General features: G+C 44.3%; 2 protein-coding genes across 5 annotated transcripts in view; one reads left to right on the top strand and one right to left on the bottom strand.

Annotated features, from left to right (window-relative positions):
- The window catches only part of EIPR1 (EARP complex and GARP complex interacting protein 1), a 59809-nt gene extending 53004 nt beyond the window's left edge, over positions 1–6805 (top strand). For 2 of the 4 annotated variants that reach the window (XR_014524093.1, XR_014524094.1), the window contains 2 exons: positions 1219–1284; positions 6482–6610. Coding sequence is in view for 2 of the 4 variants with exons in the window: in XM_083495683.1 (XP_083351809.1) it covers positions 6482–6656 (175 nt within the window). In the remaining 2 variants the exon portion in view is untranslated. Of the gene's footprint in view, positions 1–1218; positions 1285–6481 lie in introns of all 4 variants that reach the window. The other 2 variants (XM_083495683.1, XM_083495682.1) reach the window with 1 other exon arrangement.
- TRAPPC12 (trafficking protein particle complex subunit 12) overlaps positions 1–13166 on the bottom strand; it is a 208379-nt gene that overhangs the window by 104694 nt on the left and 90519 nt on the right. The window lies entirely within an intron of this gene.

The following is a 13166-nucleotide window of genomic DNA, read 5'->3' as shown; positions in this document are numbered from 1 at the left end:
AAACAGGAAAACATGATTAACATGACAGTAATGGCTAGTTAGGCAGTTTTCCAGCTGAAACTGCTGGCCACTACTATCTTGCAATTGTGGGAGGAAGTGGATTCCTGTCCTTAACAGAAACCAACAGGAGATGGCAGTGTAGGCAGGTGTCTCAGTCAGTGTTATGCAGGATGTGGTTCCTGATTGGTTAGACACCCCAACTGACATTCAGGGCCAGCCAATCAGCAACAGTACACTTGCATGGACCAACTGAGACACCTCTTGTTTGTTTCTGGTAAGGACAGGAATTTCTCTCCCTCGATTGCTTGCAGACAGCGTGTTTTGCCAACTGCTCCTCTGTTTAGGCATAGTTCTAAAACTTTACCTGGATCAAGAATTGCATATGAAATGCCGCTCTTATTTGTGTGCCGTATGAGACGAGGTTGCACTAAAGGAGTTTAACATTATTTAAATGTGAATTATGTCCCTGTTTATTGGTATGCTGTTGTTGTTTATTAATTCTCATTCGGTTCAGATCTGGATACTAGTGCTTAGCAAATTCAGCAATTCATTCCAAAATCCATATTTAGACTTTAATAGGCCAAACAGTATGTTAGAAAACAATGTGCAAACTTCTGAGTTCTTCAGGACTCTTCATCGGGCTAGATGATAAACAGCAAGAGCAGGGAGCAAAAAGTTTTTTGATGGCGCAGCCATGCAGTCTGCATCTGGTCATAATCTGAAAACAGTCTTTGAAGCATTGCAGAACTCATGTTGCAAACACTTACAACTGCAGAGTAACTCCTATAAAATAAATATGATAAATATTTTAACTTGAGGAATATTTTAATATGCTATTTGTGTGCACTCATATAATATCCTTCAGGAAACTGTCAAATCATCCTTGCCTATTGAGAGAACAGTATAAATGTTGGTTTCCAAATATATTTTTTTCTACAATGACTTGCATGGCAGAATCAGAAAAACACAGTTTATCTCATTTCAAGGTGTGTGTATTTTTTCTTAAAGAAACTACCCTCCAGCAGTGAGCAAGCATTGTAATGTTTTATAAATCTCTCATATGGGCACATACAGTATAGAATACAGTGCACATTTATGGTCATTTATCTTTTAAAAAAAGTTGAAAAAGATATTGAAAGGCAACTGAAATTATCCAGGGCTCAGTACATCTGCTTATGAATAAAGCCTGAATAGTTTGAAGTGTTGTTTTTTGATTAGTTTACAGAGGTAAACTGAGTTGACATATGATAGATGACCTTATTGAGGATTTTCATGGATGAAAAGGTGAGGTAAAATATGTATTCCAATATTTGACTACTGGCTTCATTGTTGTTGGTTTTTTGGTTGTTGTTTTCTTTAAAGAAAGAAATAGACAAGGCCTTATCCTCCACTGAACATTAGCTGTGGGTTTGTATCTAATGGTCTTGCTTAGCAGCGAGTAAGACTTCTGTCAGCAGAAATGATAGGGAAGTAATTTTTGGCAATTTCCTCTTCCTCCCAGTGGCCCCTCGCAACCTTCCCACCATCTCTAGATAGCCCCTCATATATATAAAACTTTGTCTACTGTTGGTATGAAATCTTGAGCCTACCTACCACCACCCACCATGGTCACCTGCGGGCCAAGAGAGGGTGGGATCCAGATGCAATTCCTGGCTAGGCTGGTAGAGCTTCCTCGGGCTTGTCATTCAAGTAGCATATTACTGCCTAATAATAATAATAATAATTTATTTGTACCCCGCCCATCTGGCTGGGTTTCCTCAGCCACTCTGGGTGGCTTCCAACAAAGATTAAAAAATACATTAAAATGTCACACATTAAAAACTTCCCTGAACTGGGCTGCCTTCAGATGTCTTCTGAATGTCAGGTAGTTGTTTATCTCTTTGACATCTGATGGGAGGGCATTCCACAGGGCGGGCACCACTACCGAGAAGGCCCTCTACCTGGTTCCCTGTAGCTTTGCTTCTTGCAATGAGGGAACCGCCAGAAGGTCCTCGGCGCTGGACCTCAGCGTCCAGGCAGAACGATGGAGTTAGAGATGCTCCTTCAGGTATACTGTGCCGAGTCTGTTTAGGGTTTTAACACCTTAAAGGTGTTATGCATTGCGGTGCCAGAAGGGGAAAATCTGATTGCCCTGTCCCAGTTTTGCGGCTTCTTAAATAAACTTTTCGTCAGGCTTATTTGCATGCCATTATCGTTCCGCCAAGAGAAAAATCATAGGTTGCCACTCTGTTCCATCAGCAGCGAGGTTCTGAAGCTTAGGCAACATTTGGCAGAAAATAAGCCCTTTGTGTCCTCCTGAAGTGCAGTCTTGTGTGGTCTTCACTTGAAAAAAAGAAAGAAAGAAGGGGGCGGGGAGAGGCTTCTTCTCCATTCTGCCTGCTACCAGCATACTTTAATCCCCAAAGGGAAATTCAGCAAAAGACAGAACAATTTGAGAGGACTATAAATAGCCGAGTGGAGCAGATAATGCACAACCGTGATCTCTCTGCTAAGGCGGTATATCATTCTTTAGCATACATCTCTTCACCACTTAATTGTTTAATTGTTACACAAAACATTTGTGCATCCAATTGGAGTCTGAACATGCATGTCCATGGCCTGAAGGAAGTGGGGGGCGAGCCAGCAGCTTCCTTTGTTGCCTGTTTATCGAACTCCAGGTTAACCCGAGCTCCTGGTTAACTGAAAGTCGGCCATGTCCCCTGATAGGGGCGTGTGCCATTCATTGCTCCCTTGCTTATTCGGAGACGTCTGAAGTCTCTGGGATAATGGAGTCTGAGATAAGTGGGTGAGCACCGCGCGAGGCACATAGCCGTCTGGGGACATGACCAACTTTTCACGTCAGCCAGGTGCGTCTGCTGAAGAGCAGATCTGGAAATGGTGTGTGGGAGAAGACTAAATAGACGTAGCCTCCAGGAAAAGAAAAGAAAAAGTATTTTTTTTTAAAAAAAAAAAAGCATAACTGATTTTCTCTCACGTGCATACTTAACATCCATGCTGCTCCTTGTTCTGCTGCATAGCTACTACACTCGGATTATTTTATTTGGTTCTTGATGCCAAGCATCAGAAACCACAGCGAAGCATCAGTGTTCTAGCATTGCCATTCAGCAACAGGGATGCGATTTCAGTTTTAACCTTCCGTTTGCAACTTTGCTGTTGTACCTCCTAACGCCTTCCAGCAGCACAAACAGGACCTTGAGTTATGTCAGGGACTGGCTGGCTGGATGAGGTGGGCACCCTCTGCCCTAGAGCCCTAGCCCCACCTCCCGGCATGACACAGAAGATGACTTAGACCCTGGATGGTGGTGTTGGGACACTGGAGAGCAGTATGGGGAAGGGATAAGGTGGAAAGTGCTAGAAGCCAGTGGCGTAGCGTGGGGGGTGCCAGGGGTGCCAGCCGCACCGGGCGCAACACCTGGGGGGGGGGCGCGAGTCCAGAGGGAAGGGACAAGCAATCAAGGCTTGGTTGGGGTGGGGGGTCGTCGTCTCCGCCACTGCTTCTGTTTTCCGCTGCGCTGAGGCGAGCTGGGCGCGGCCAGGCATGCAAGCGCAGCGCCTGGCTAAGCGCTGCAGCCTCGGGAGCCAGCGCCTTAGCGCCTCGCCGTCGGCGACGCAGCCGTTGCCCAAGCTCGACAACTCGTGGAGGGCGCCTCTCTCTCTCTCTCTCTCTCTTCCTGGAGGGGAGGGGCTTTCCCTGCTCTTTGTTCCGTTTGAGCAAACACAGCAACGAAACAGAGCAGGGTGGGCAGTAAGACCCTGAGGCAGAATGCAGGAAAGCAGCCACTTTTCAGGTTTCCCTTCTCCGGTACCTACCCACCCACGTTTATTGCGAGGGAAATCTAGCTGACTGCAGGGAAGGGGTTGGGTGCATGTAATGTGTGACAAAGGCATCAGGTGTACGTCTTGGGTGGAAAGGGTATAAGGGTGGGGAGGTAGAGTGCATTTAAAAAAACCAAAACATTGTGGATTTAAACAAGGAAAATGTAGCATAATCTACTGTTTGTAAGGGCCCTTTGGGATTGGTTTTACCCATCTCAGACAGTTAGCTCATAGTGTAAATAAAGATGGCTGTTGTTTACATTTTTTTAATAAAAGCATCAACAACGATCCTTTTGCACGGTCTGTTGTGCTGTGTTGCAGAACTTTTTGCAGTTGCAGGATTAGGGATGGTGTTGTGTGCTACAGTGGCGTAGCGTGGGGGGTGTAGGCTGGGCCGGCCACACCGGGCGCAACATCTGGGGGGCCGCACTCCACGGGTTAGGGGGCGCAAAATCCACGGGTTAGGGGGCGCAAATTACTTGCCTTGCCCCGGGTGCTGACAACCCACGCTACGCCACTGCTAGAAGCAGGAGGTATGAGCGATCAAGCAGGGGTCAGAAGAAGGAGGCCATTCTACGATAGGCTGAGAGTCACCGTGTGAGTGCAGACTCCAATACAGAGGAGTCAGTTTGCCCTTGCTACCCAGCAGGAGGACAGTCCCAGTCCTGCTGTCTCTCCTCCCCCTCTGACACCCTGATCAGGTAAGAGTCCTGCATGTTCAGGAATTTGTTGTTTTTATTCTCGAGGCGAACTAGCTGCAAGGCTGCCTTGGGTTCTCTTTATCCCTCCTCTTTGTTGCAGAAACTGATTTAAATTTATGCATTCTGTGTTTTTATATTCTGATTTTATCCTGCGAACTGCCCTGAGACCTGTGTGTGTAGGGCAGTATATAAATTTATTAAATAATAATGTTGCTGAGCAATGGGCCACACAGGCTGAGAGCAGGAGCCCACTCCCTTGGCGCAAATCATATAATAAGCAGCACATTCCTTCTGTGCAATATGTAACTGGGCATTCTGTGCTAAAAATCCACATACGTACTCTGCCTTCCACATTTTTGCTTGAGAGGGCACTTCCATAACATCCCAAGTAAATGAAAATACAGTATCCACTTCCTAATATATTTTGCACTGTTAGCTTCATGAGAATGTCTTAGTCTTGACGTTCTATCCCAATATCCTCTTCATCATATTTTCTGCATCTCGTAATGAAAATACCTATATTCATTGCTTAGCCTTCGTTTCAGGGTAACAACGTTATTTGCCAGTGTGGCAGCCAGTGAGCCCCTCCAGTTTTTCTCTTGACTAATCGTTCAGATCAGGTGAACTTCACATCACCTGGTATTGACCTATTGTACCAACATCCATTTTTGAACATCTTCTGTGGAAGGAAGGAGCACTAAAATACCCTGTATTTTAGCTCTTTCGGAGACGCAACCTGGGAACTTTTTAAAACAACGTTTTCCAGAAAGAGAGAGAAGGGGGTTGAGGAGAAGGTGAGAAAGAAAAGCTGATCTTCCTTAATGAATGTGTTAGCCAGCTCTTTGCTCCTTACACACCTCCCAGGCTTGTGCCCTGGGGAAGTCAGGGCTGGTTCAGCTGCAGGTCAGCATGGAGACTCAGAGACGAGCAGTAAAGTTGATTTTTTATTCAAGGAAATAGAATACAATCAGAGAAACTTACGGGGCAAGTAAGTTGCCCCAGTAAATCAGTTGCCAGAATTGACCATCTGTGCCTCTCACTTTCCCCTAAGTCTCCTCCCTGTCCAGCTGTTTTCCCTGCAGTCTTAAACTCCAATGGGGAGAGCCCCCCCCGCAACCTCTGGACTCGTCGTTCTGCTACATGCAAAAGTCTCCGAGTCCTTAGAGACAAGGGGGAAGGGGAGCTGAGTAGGACCAGCAGGCTCCTGTGATCTGTTGCAGCCTCAGCCCCCACTTCCTCAGCTTCCTGTCTTACATCTGCTGTGCTTTCTGCCTCTTCCTCTCTCTCACACAAGCCTGTTGCTTGTTCAGCATCCAACCATTCTGCCCCCCTCCCCAATCCTCTGTCCTGCCTTCAGTGTCCTACCACTACTTCCTTGGCTCTGAGCCTTCCTCTTCTGAGGCATTTTTTTGGGGGTGTTCCAGCTGGAGCCTCCCACCACTCCTTATCGTCTAGCCCAGTGGTGGCCAAAAGTGGCCCTCCAGCTGTTTTGGACTACAACTCCCATCATCCCTAGCTAACAGGACCAGTGGTCAGGGATGATGGGAACTGCAGTCCAAAAACAGCTGGAGACCCAAAGTTTGGCCACCACTGGTCTAGCCCAGACCCTTATACCTTGGTGCTGCTAACACAGTGGTTGGAGGTGCTCTCCATTGCCTCTCAAGACAGGCAGATGCTAACATCTTAGCTCTCGTAGGTACGCTCATCATTCTGTAGTTAAGAGTGGCCGTGTGTGTGTGTAGCATCACTGGAAAATTGATGTGAAGACATCTGCAGCGACCCCTCAGGTGTTATGAGTATGACATTATTTCTGCTAAATTTGTTCCTCTAGCTTCTTCTCCCACCCTAAACCTGCACAATTGAGGAGGAGCTTTACAACACACACACACTCACACATTCCTCTTTATATTTCAGAGTTGCTCCAATCACTTGCTTTTTTTCCTTTTCCTCTTTTTAAATTCCAGGATTAAAGAACCACTTCAGGACAGCATAATAGCTACCTACGAAGAACATGAAGACAGTGTCTATGCGGTGGAATGGTCTTCAGCCGACCCATGGCTATTTGCCTCGTTAAGTTATGATGGACGGCTTGTTATTAACAGAGTTCCCAGAGCTCTTAAATACCACATACTGTTATAAATCTGTTCACATTTCTTCAGCTTCATTATCTCAATATTGGCTGATAATTGGAAATACTCCATTTCTCAAATAAGTGTCTTGAAAGGAATATCAACCCCTTTCCCTCTAGTGTAAATATTTGAAAATTAAAAGAACTGCTATGAAAATCACTTTTTAAAAACTGTTTTTCTTGTTTTGCAGCTGACATTACACACACACACACACACACACACACACACACAAATGAAGAGACTATTGCTATCCAATTTCCTTATATGATCTGTGTTGTCCTATATGAATTAGTTGAACCCAAAGGGAGCATCTACCCATTATTATTTTTTAATATTTAGGGAAACAAATGGAATATTGCCAATACACTCACACCAAAGTAGACTATTTCAGTTTCACTTAAGTGTTTCCATAGTGGAGGTTTGTGGTAGAACCAAATCGTGTCTTAAAACATTTCTGTCTCTTAAATAGACATAGGCTGTGTTTGCATTTAATACTAAACTTTAGTTTAGTCAGTGTGGCTGAGCCATCCGCAGATATGATAGCCTTCTTCAAATATGTCAAGGGCTCCCACATGGAAGATGGAGCAAGCATGTTTTCTCCTGGCTCTGGAGGGTTGGGCTCGAACTACTGGCTTCAAGTTACAAGAAAGGAGATTCCGACTAAACACCAGGAAGAACTTTCTGACAGTAAGAGCTGTTTGACAGTGAAATGGACTCATCATCATCATCAAACCTTTATTGGCATCACATACAAACATTCAGAATAAATAGGCCAGTGCGATCTCGTCGCCATTTCAACAGTACAGCCATTTGCCAAAGGGAAGAAGAGGCGAGCAATCTATTTCATCTCTGTGGGTCTCCAGCAAGCGCAGGATCCTGTAGCAACAAAAAAAATTAAATAGAGGAACTTAGCTACTGTTTTGGTGAGCTCCTGGTCTCTCCCCTGTAATAAGAAGCGTATAACCTCTGTCTCTGGTTTCCATGTTGGAATACATAGATGGTCTAGAAATCGTTGGCGGAGATCGTCATCCATTTTACATTTAAGGGCCATGTGAGCTAGAGTTTCCACCAGGTGGGCATCACATGGGCAGATCCTATCTCCTTCTGCCATGGACTTCTTCTGGAGGTTATGGACTCTCCTTCCTTGGAGGTTTTTAAGCAGAGGTTGTATGGCCATCAGGGATGCTTTAGTTGAGATTCCTGCATTAGAGGGGCTTGGACTAGATAAGATTCTATGATTCTATGATCTGTGTTATGTTAACGTGTTTCAGTTATTGCACAACAGGAAGTGCAGGGGCCACAAGGCCTAGGAAATAATTCCACTAGCTTTGGGAGGGGAAGATGAATATGGATCCATAATTCCTGCTGTTGCTATAGTGACAGCTTTGGCTTCTGTTGAAAGGGCCTGCCTATTCCTAACCTTTGTCTCTACCCAGCAGCTGGATCGAAATGTGATTTTTCATGTGTGTAAGCTGTTCCCAGTATGTAATGATATTACAAAATTGTAGGGCCTGGGAAAAGGGAGGTGGACAGGGAAAGCCCATTAAAAAAACACACCCCAAAGCTGGATTTTATTCTTGACCAATTAATAAGTACAGATTCATACGGTCCATGGTGGGTATTTTTCTGCCTCTATTTTAATAATTCCTGCACTTCCTGAAAGATTAGCCATCGCCCTTGGAGCTTTCCCTTCAAGGGTTGGTATCACGTCCATTTCATACCTGATCAGGCTGATGCTTCATGTGAGCGGACGGTGTGAGCGCTCCTTGGCTTCAGCCATAAACCTTTGCTAATGAAGAAATGAATTTTGAAATAGTGGGTTTAAAAAAGAAAGTTGGTGAGTTTTATTTTCACTTTAACATACCTAAGCTTTACACTGTTGAATTGATTTTACCTGTTAAAAGTTATCTGGCTTAGCTAATTTCACTATGGACTCACGTGGAAGGAGTGAGGTACCCTTCATATATTGAAAACAATGCTAGTGGTAGATATGGTAATAGGGTTATAGAACTAATTTTCTAATTTGCTGGCAAGAAGCTGGACTGAGGATCCTCCTATGATCAAAGAATCCCGAAGAGCCTGGACCCCAGTTTATCACTGCACCTTCATCTGTCCACATGGATGGTAGGCTCAAGAAGCAGATGAAATGCAGTACCTTTGCCAGAGCTGCTGCCAGTCAGATTAGACAGTATTGGGTTTGATGGACAGATAAGGCAACTTCCTATGCTGAGTGAAATGGAAGCATGCTGAACTTATGGCATGGGGTTTGTTCAGATATAAATAAATTGTGGTTGCACTAACCATAGTTTAGACTCTTAAACCATGCTTCTTAAACCAAGGCAGAGGGACTTCTCGGCAGCGGCACCCTCCCTGTGGAATGCTCTCCCACCAGATGTCAAAGAGAACAACAACTACCAGACTTTTAGAAGACATCTGAAGGCAGCCCTGTTTAAGGAAGCTTTTAATGTTTGATGTATTACAGTATTTTAATATTTCTTGGGAAGCTGCCCAGAGTGGCTGGGGAAGGCCAGCCAGATGGGCGGGGTATAAATAATAAAATTATTATTATTATTATTATTATTATTATTATTATTATTATTATTTGGTCCAGATTTATAGGCAAAGTATATTTTCTGTAATTTCCTTCCTCCTAATACCTTCCATGAGAATTTCTGGATGCTAAGTCAGACAGTGGCCTCTAAGGGTTAAGCACCATCCCAAACCATGAGTTCAGATGTATCATCATATGACAATTTAATGAAACTAGTTTTCAAACCAGCTTCAGGCTCCCAATTTCAAATCCTCATTTCTTGGCCACTGGCGAACCACATTTTGCCAGACGGTGTTGGTTTAGACATTACGACAAACCATAGTTTTGTGTGCTAAAGCATGGTTTGGTGTTGCCTCGTTCCTGCACTAATGGTCTTTTTCATTCTTTGTGCATCTATTCCATCCACCTTAAAAAGAAGGCCTCCTTAAGTCTAATATGCCAACTCTTGCAGCTTACTATTCTGTGACTGTTGGTTCATCCTAATAAACTGGGCACCGTGTATTGCTGCATCTTAGGGAAGCATGTGGGTGTTTGATGGGTCAATGCAGCTGCCTGCAGTTTTGGATTCACCTGGGGGATATGGCTACAGGCTCTCCTTTTGGGTGTGACTGTTGGTGCAAACATTGTGAGCCCTTGCACTTCGAAACTGACCACTGCGCTACTGCTCCTGGGAGTTCTGTCCAGGACTCCCAAACCCAGTCATAGCATGTGAAGCTTCAGCAATGCTACAGCATCAATGCATCTTCAGACCATGCCTTGGGACTATTTGTATTTAACAAACTAAGTGTCAAGAAGCAAAGCAGCTTTGAAAATATTGGGAACAGTCATTTGCCGTCAAAAGAAAGATAGAAAAGAATAGAATAGTGTTCACTTTTTTAAAACATGCGCACACACCCCTAGTACTCCTAATATTTTGCATTTGGCTTTTGAGATGTTTATTGCATATATGAGGAATTAAAAGAGGAGAGCTATTAGATGGGTGCCATTGAGGGAATTCAGCTTTTGCGTTGGCACTTCAGGCTTTTCCACCCCCTGCACCATTAAGAAACCTATTACATATAATTACAAGCATAGTGTGATGTTTGTATTGCATAATATCATAAAATGAAATAGAAAGGAAAGGAACCATGTTGTATTTATTTACTTAACTTAGGTTTAGCACTTGATGCAAAGTCTGCCCAAAACTGCATGTTTGTGTGTGCTTTAAAATGAACACTAAGCCTAAATGCTAAAGCTTAAAACTTAACATTTCTCTGTTTACTCCATGGACTTCTATTTCTTTGTGCTTGCTAAGAAACACAACTTATTTTTGCTCTTAAACATTTAATTAGGAGGCTGTGTGCACACCCAGAAGCAAAAGGTGTTACAATGCAGGGAGGAACATACCTTTCTATCTTATTTGTGCTTGTTAATAAAGCTGACGTTTTGGTTAATGAAAATGGGTGTGTTCTGATCTGAAGTGGTGGTGCTGAGGACCCTGGATGTTCTTATCTCACCTCATGTTGTTGCTTTAGTCCTCTATACTTCCTAACACTGTAGTCAGTGAGAGGTGTATGTACAATAAGGTTAGGAAAGAAAGAAAGAAAGAAAGAAAGAAAGAAAGAAAGAAAGAAAGCCCAGTCAGTTCACAAACTAACTCTGGAAGTTCAGTATACAGCGGGCATGTCAGTCAAGGTCAACCCATGTTGTTTGGTGCTTGGTGTTCATGGTGGACGGCCAGAAGAAGAAGACAGAAGATTCATGAAGAAGGAAGTCCTGAAAGGAAAGCAAGGTGGCTTGGCGGTGGGAGACTTGTTGAGGTAGCCAAATCACTTGACTTAGGCTGAAGAGCAGGCCCAGCCCATGACATTTTGGCACCTGAGGCAGATCCCAAAATTGCACTCCCCTCCCTGCCAGGGAAGAAGGCGTGATGGAAGATCGACATCAGGATTTGTTGACCCTGTCACCTGAGGGAAGAACATGCCCACCGTGTTGGGGGTGGGGGAGAGAAGAGAGATGCAGTTCAAAATCACAGTTTTCCATCTCTCAGTTTCCATCCATTTAAGCCGCCACTTTCCTTTGGCAGTGTCCTTCCCCTCTCACTCCCATGCTGCAGCCTATGCGGTGGTACCTTGGGTTACAAATGCTTCAGGTTACAGACGCTTCAGGTTACAGACTCCGCTAATCCAGAAATAGTACCTCAGGTTAAGGACTTTGCTTCAGGATGAGAACAGAAATCATTCAGCGGCAGCGGGAGGCCCCATTAGCTAAAGTGGTGCCTCAGGTTAAGAACAGTTTCAGATTAAGAACAGACCTCCGGAATGAATTAAGTTCTTAACCCGAGGTACCACTGTACTGCTGTGCAGCCTGCCTTCTCTTTCACTCCCCTCCCTGACACTGCAAACCCAGGATGGTGACACAGCACTACAAACCCTCCAGTGGGTGCTGTGTGATGACAGCCTTACTTTTTTTGTACATGAGAAGATCTAGAAATCGCGCGGCTTAAGACGGTTTTTGCCTTCAGACTCACAAAGATAAGACACACGAGGAAAAGGGAGGAGGAGGGAGGAGGAAAAGCAAGCTCAAGCAAAAGCTCTGAAAGCTGCAGCCAATGTCAGTGGCAGTTCTGGCAGTACCCATCCCCGATTAAATCTAGGAGCAGAGCTGGTGGCAACATCCGTTCCTGGAGCCAGGGCAGCTTCTGCCACACAGTTCTTCCTTCAGACAGTGGGCCTGACAGCAGTTAGAACCCTTCCCCCTTCCTTGCTCTGGGCTGGATCTGGCTGTAGACTAACAGCTGCCCATCCCTGGTCCTCTACAGAAAACACAGCATTTAGCTTGGTTTCGGATGAAAATGTTGTATATGCCTTATTCTAGGGAGTGATGGGCCAGTATAGATGCTTTGGCCGAAAGTTCTTGCGACACTCCCAAGGCGGTGCTCGGATCTGTTCCTTTTGTGAGGTGGCCCAAAGTGAAGAAAGTGGACTTGAAGGGACGAGCGTCCCTCCTGATTAGCAGAAAAGCTGCGGCTGAGGAGGCTGCTGAACTGTAAGCCACAGATAACTTTCCATATCAATTTGCACACTGCTTCTGCTCTCATTCCACCTGCTGGTTTAGTCAGGGAGAGAACCAGTGAAGTGAGAAGAAAATGACACGGAGGAGTTCTGGAAAATGAGAAAAAGACAAAGGAGAAGAGAAAGGTAAAAGGGAGACTGACAAATACAGAACGAGAAGTGAATTGGAAATGACAGGACCAGGGAAGCATCAGCTTGGGAAGTGGAAATGGGGAACACGCACACAAAATGGACGGAAAATGGGGTTTAAAAAGGCAAAGGGGAATTGCAGGCAATAAACGAAAAACCCCGTGAGAAGGGGAGAGTGGAAGGAGCAGGCGAACTAGTCCTAGTTCACCTTACAGAATGGCTAGCTAGATAAATTTGGGCTGCTAGAGGGCAGTGGTGTGCATGGGGACCGACAAAGTGAATGGCTACTTATCAAGATGACTTTTCAAATGCTTACATCAGATTTAAAGAGATTTCCTAACACTTTTGACATTTTAAAAGTTGTAACTGTGCTTATAACGATTTCCGGTAATTTCATGCTTTTGAGCTCTCACTTTGGATAAAGACTTAAATAAATATATTTATGATTTTTTCATAATCACATATACAAAGCAGAATGTTAAATTAAACACCAACTTCCTCTCCCCCCCTTCCATGGTTCCTTTTGACTACCCCTTACTGCTGCATATTCTAATTACTCTGTGTTTTTCCTTTTCTCATTTCATCTCAGCATAATTTTTTACTGCTGAATTTAAATCTGCTAATGTTTTAACCCATTGACAATGATTCTTCTAATATTCTACAAACATTTTCCAATCTTTCTTGAATACCCATTCCTCTTGATCCCTTATTCTGTTGCTTAAACATTTTTTTCATTTCGTAATATACCATCCTCCAGAAGCCCTTAGCCAATTTACATGCCCACCAC

The sequence above is a fragment of the Podarcis liolepis genome (genome assembly GCF_965112155.1).
Source record: "Podarcis liolepis genome assembly, chromosome: 3".
Lineage (NCBI taxonomy): Eukaryota > Metazoa > Chordata > Lepidosauria > Squamata > Lacertidae > Podarcis > Podarcis liolepis.
The sequence above is the reverse complement of the archived record's forward strand: the minus strand, read 5'-3'. Positions and strand labels throughout refer to the sequence as shown.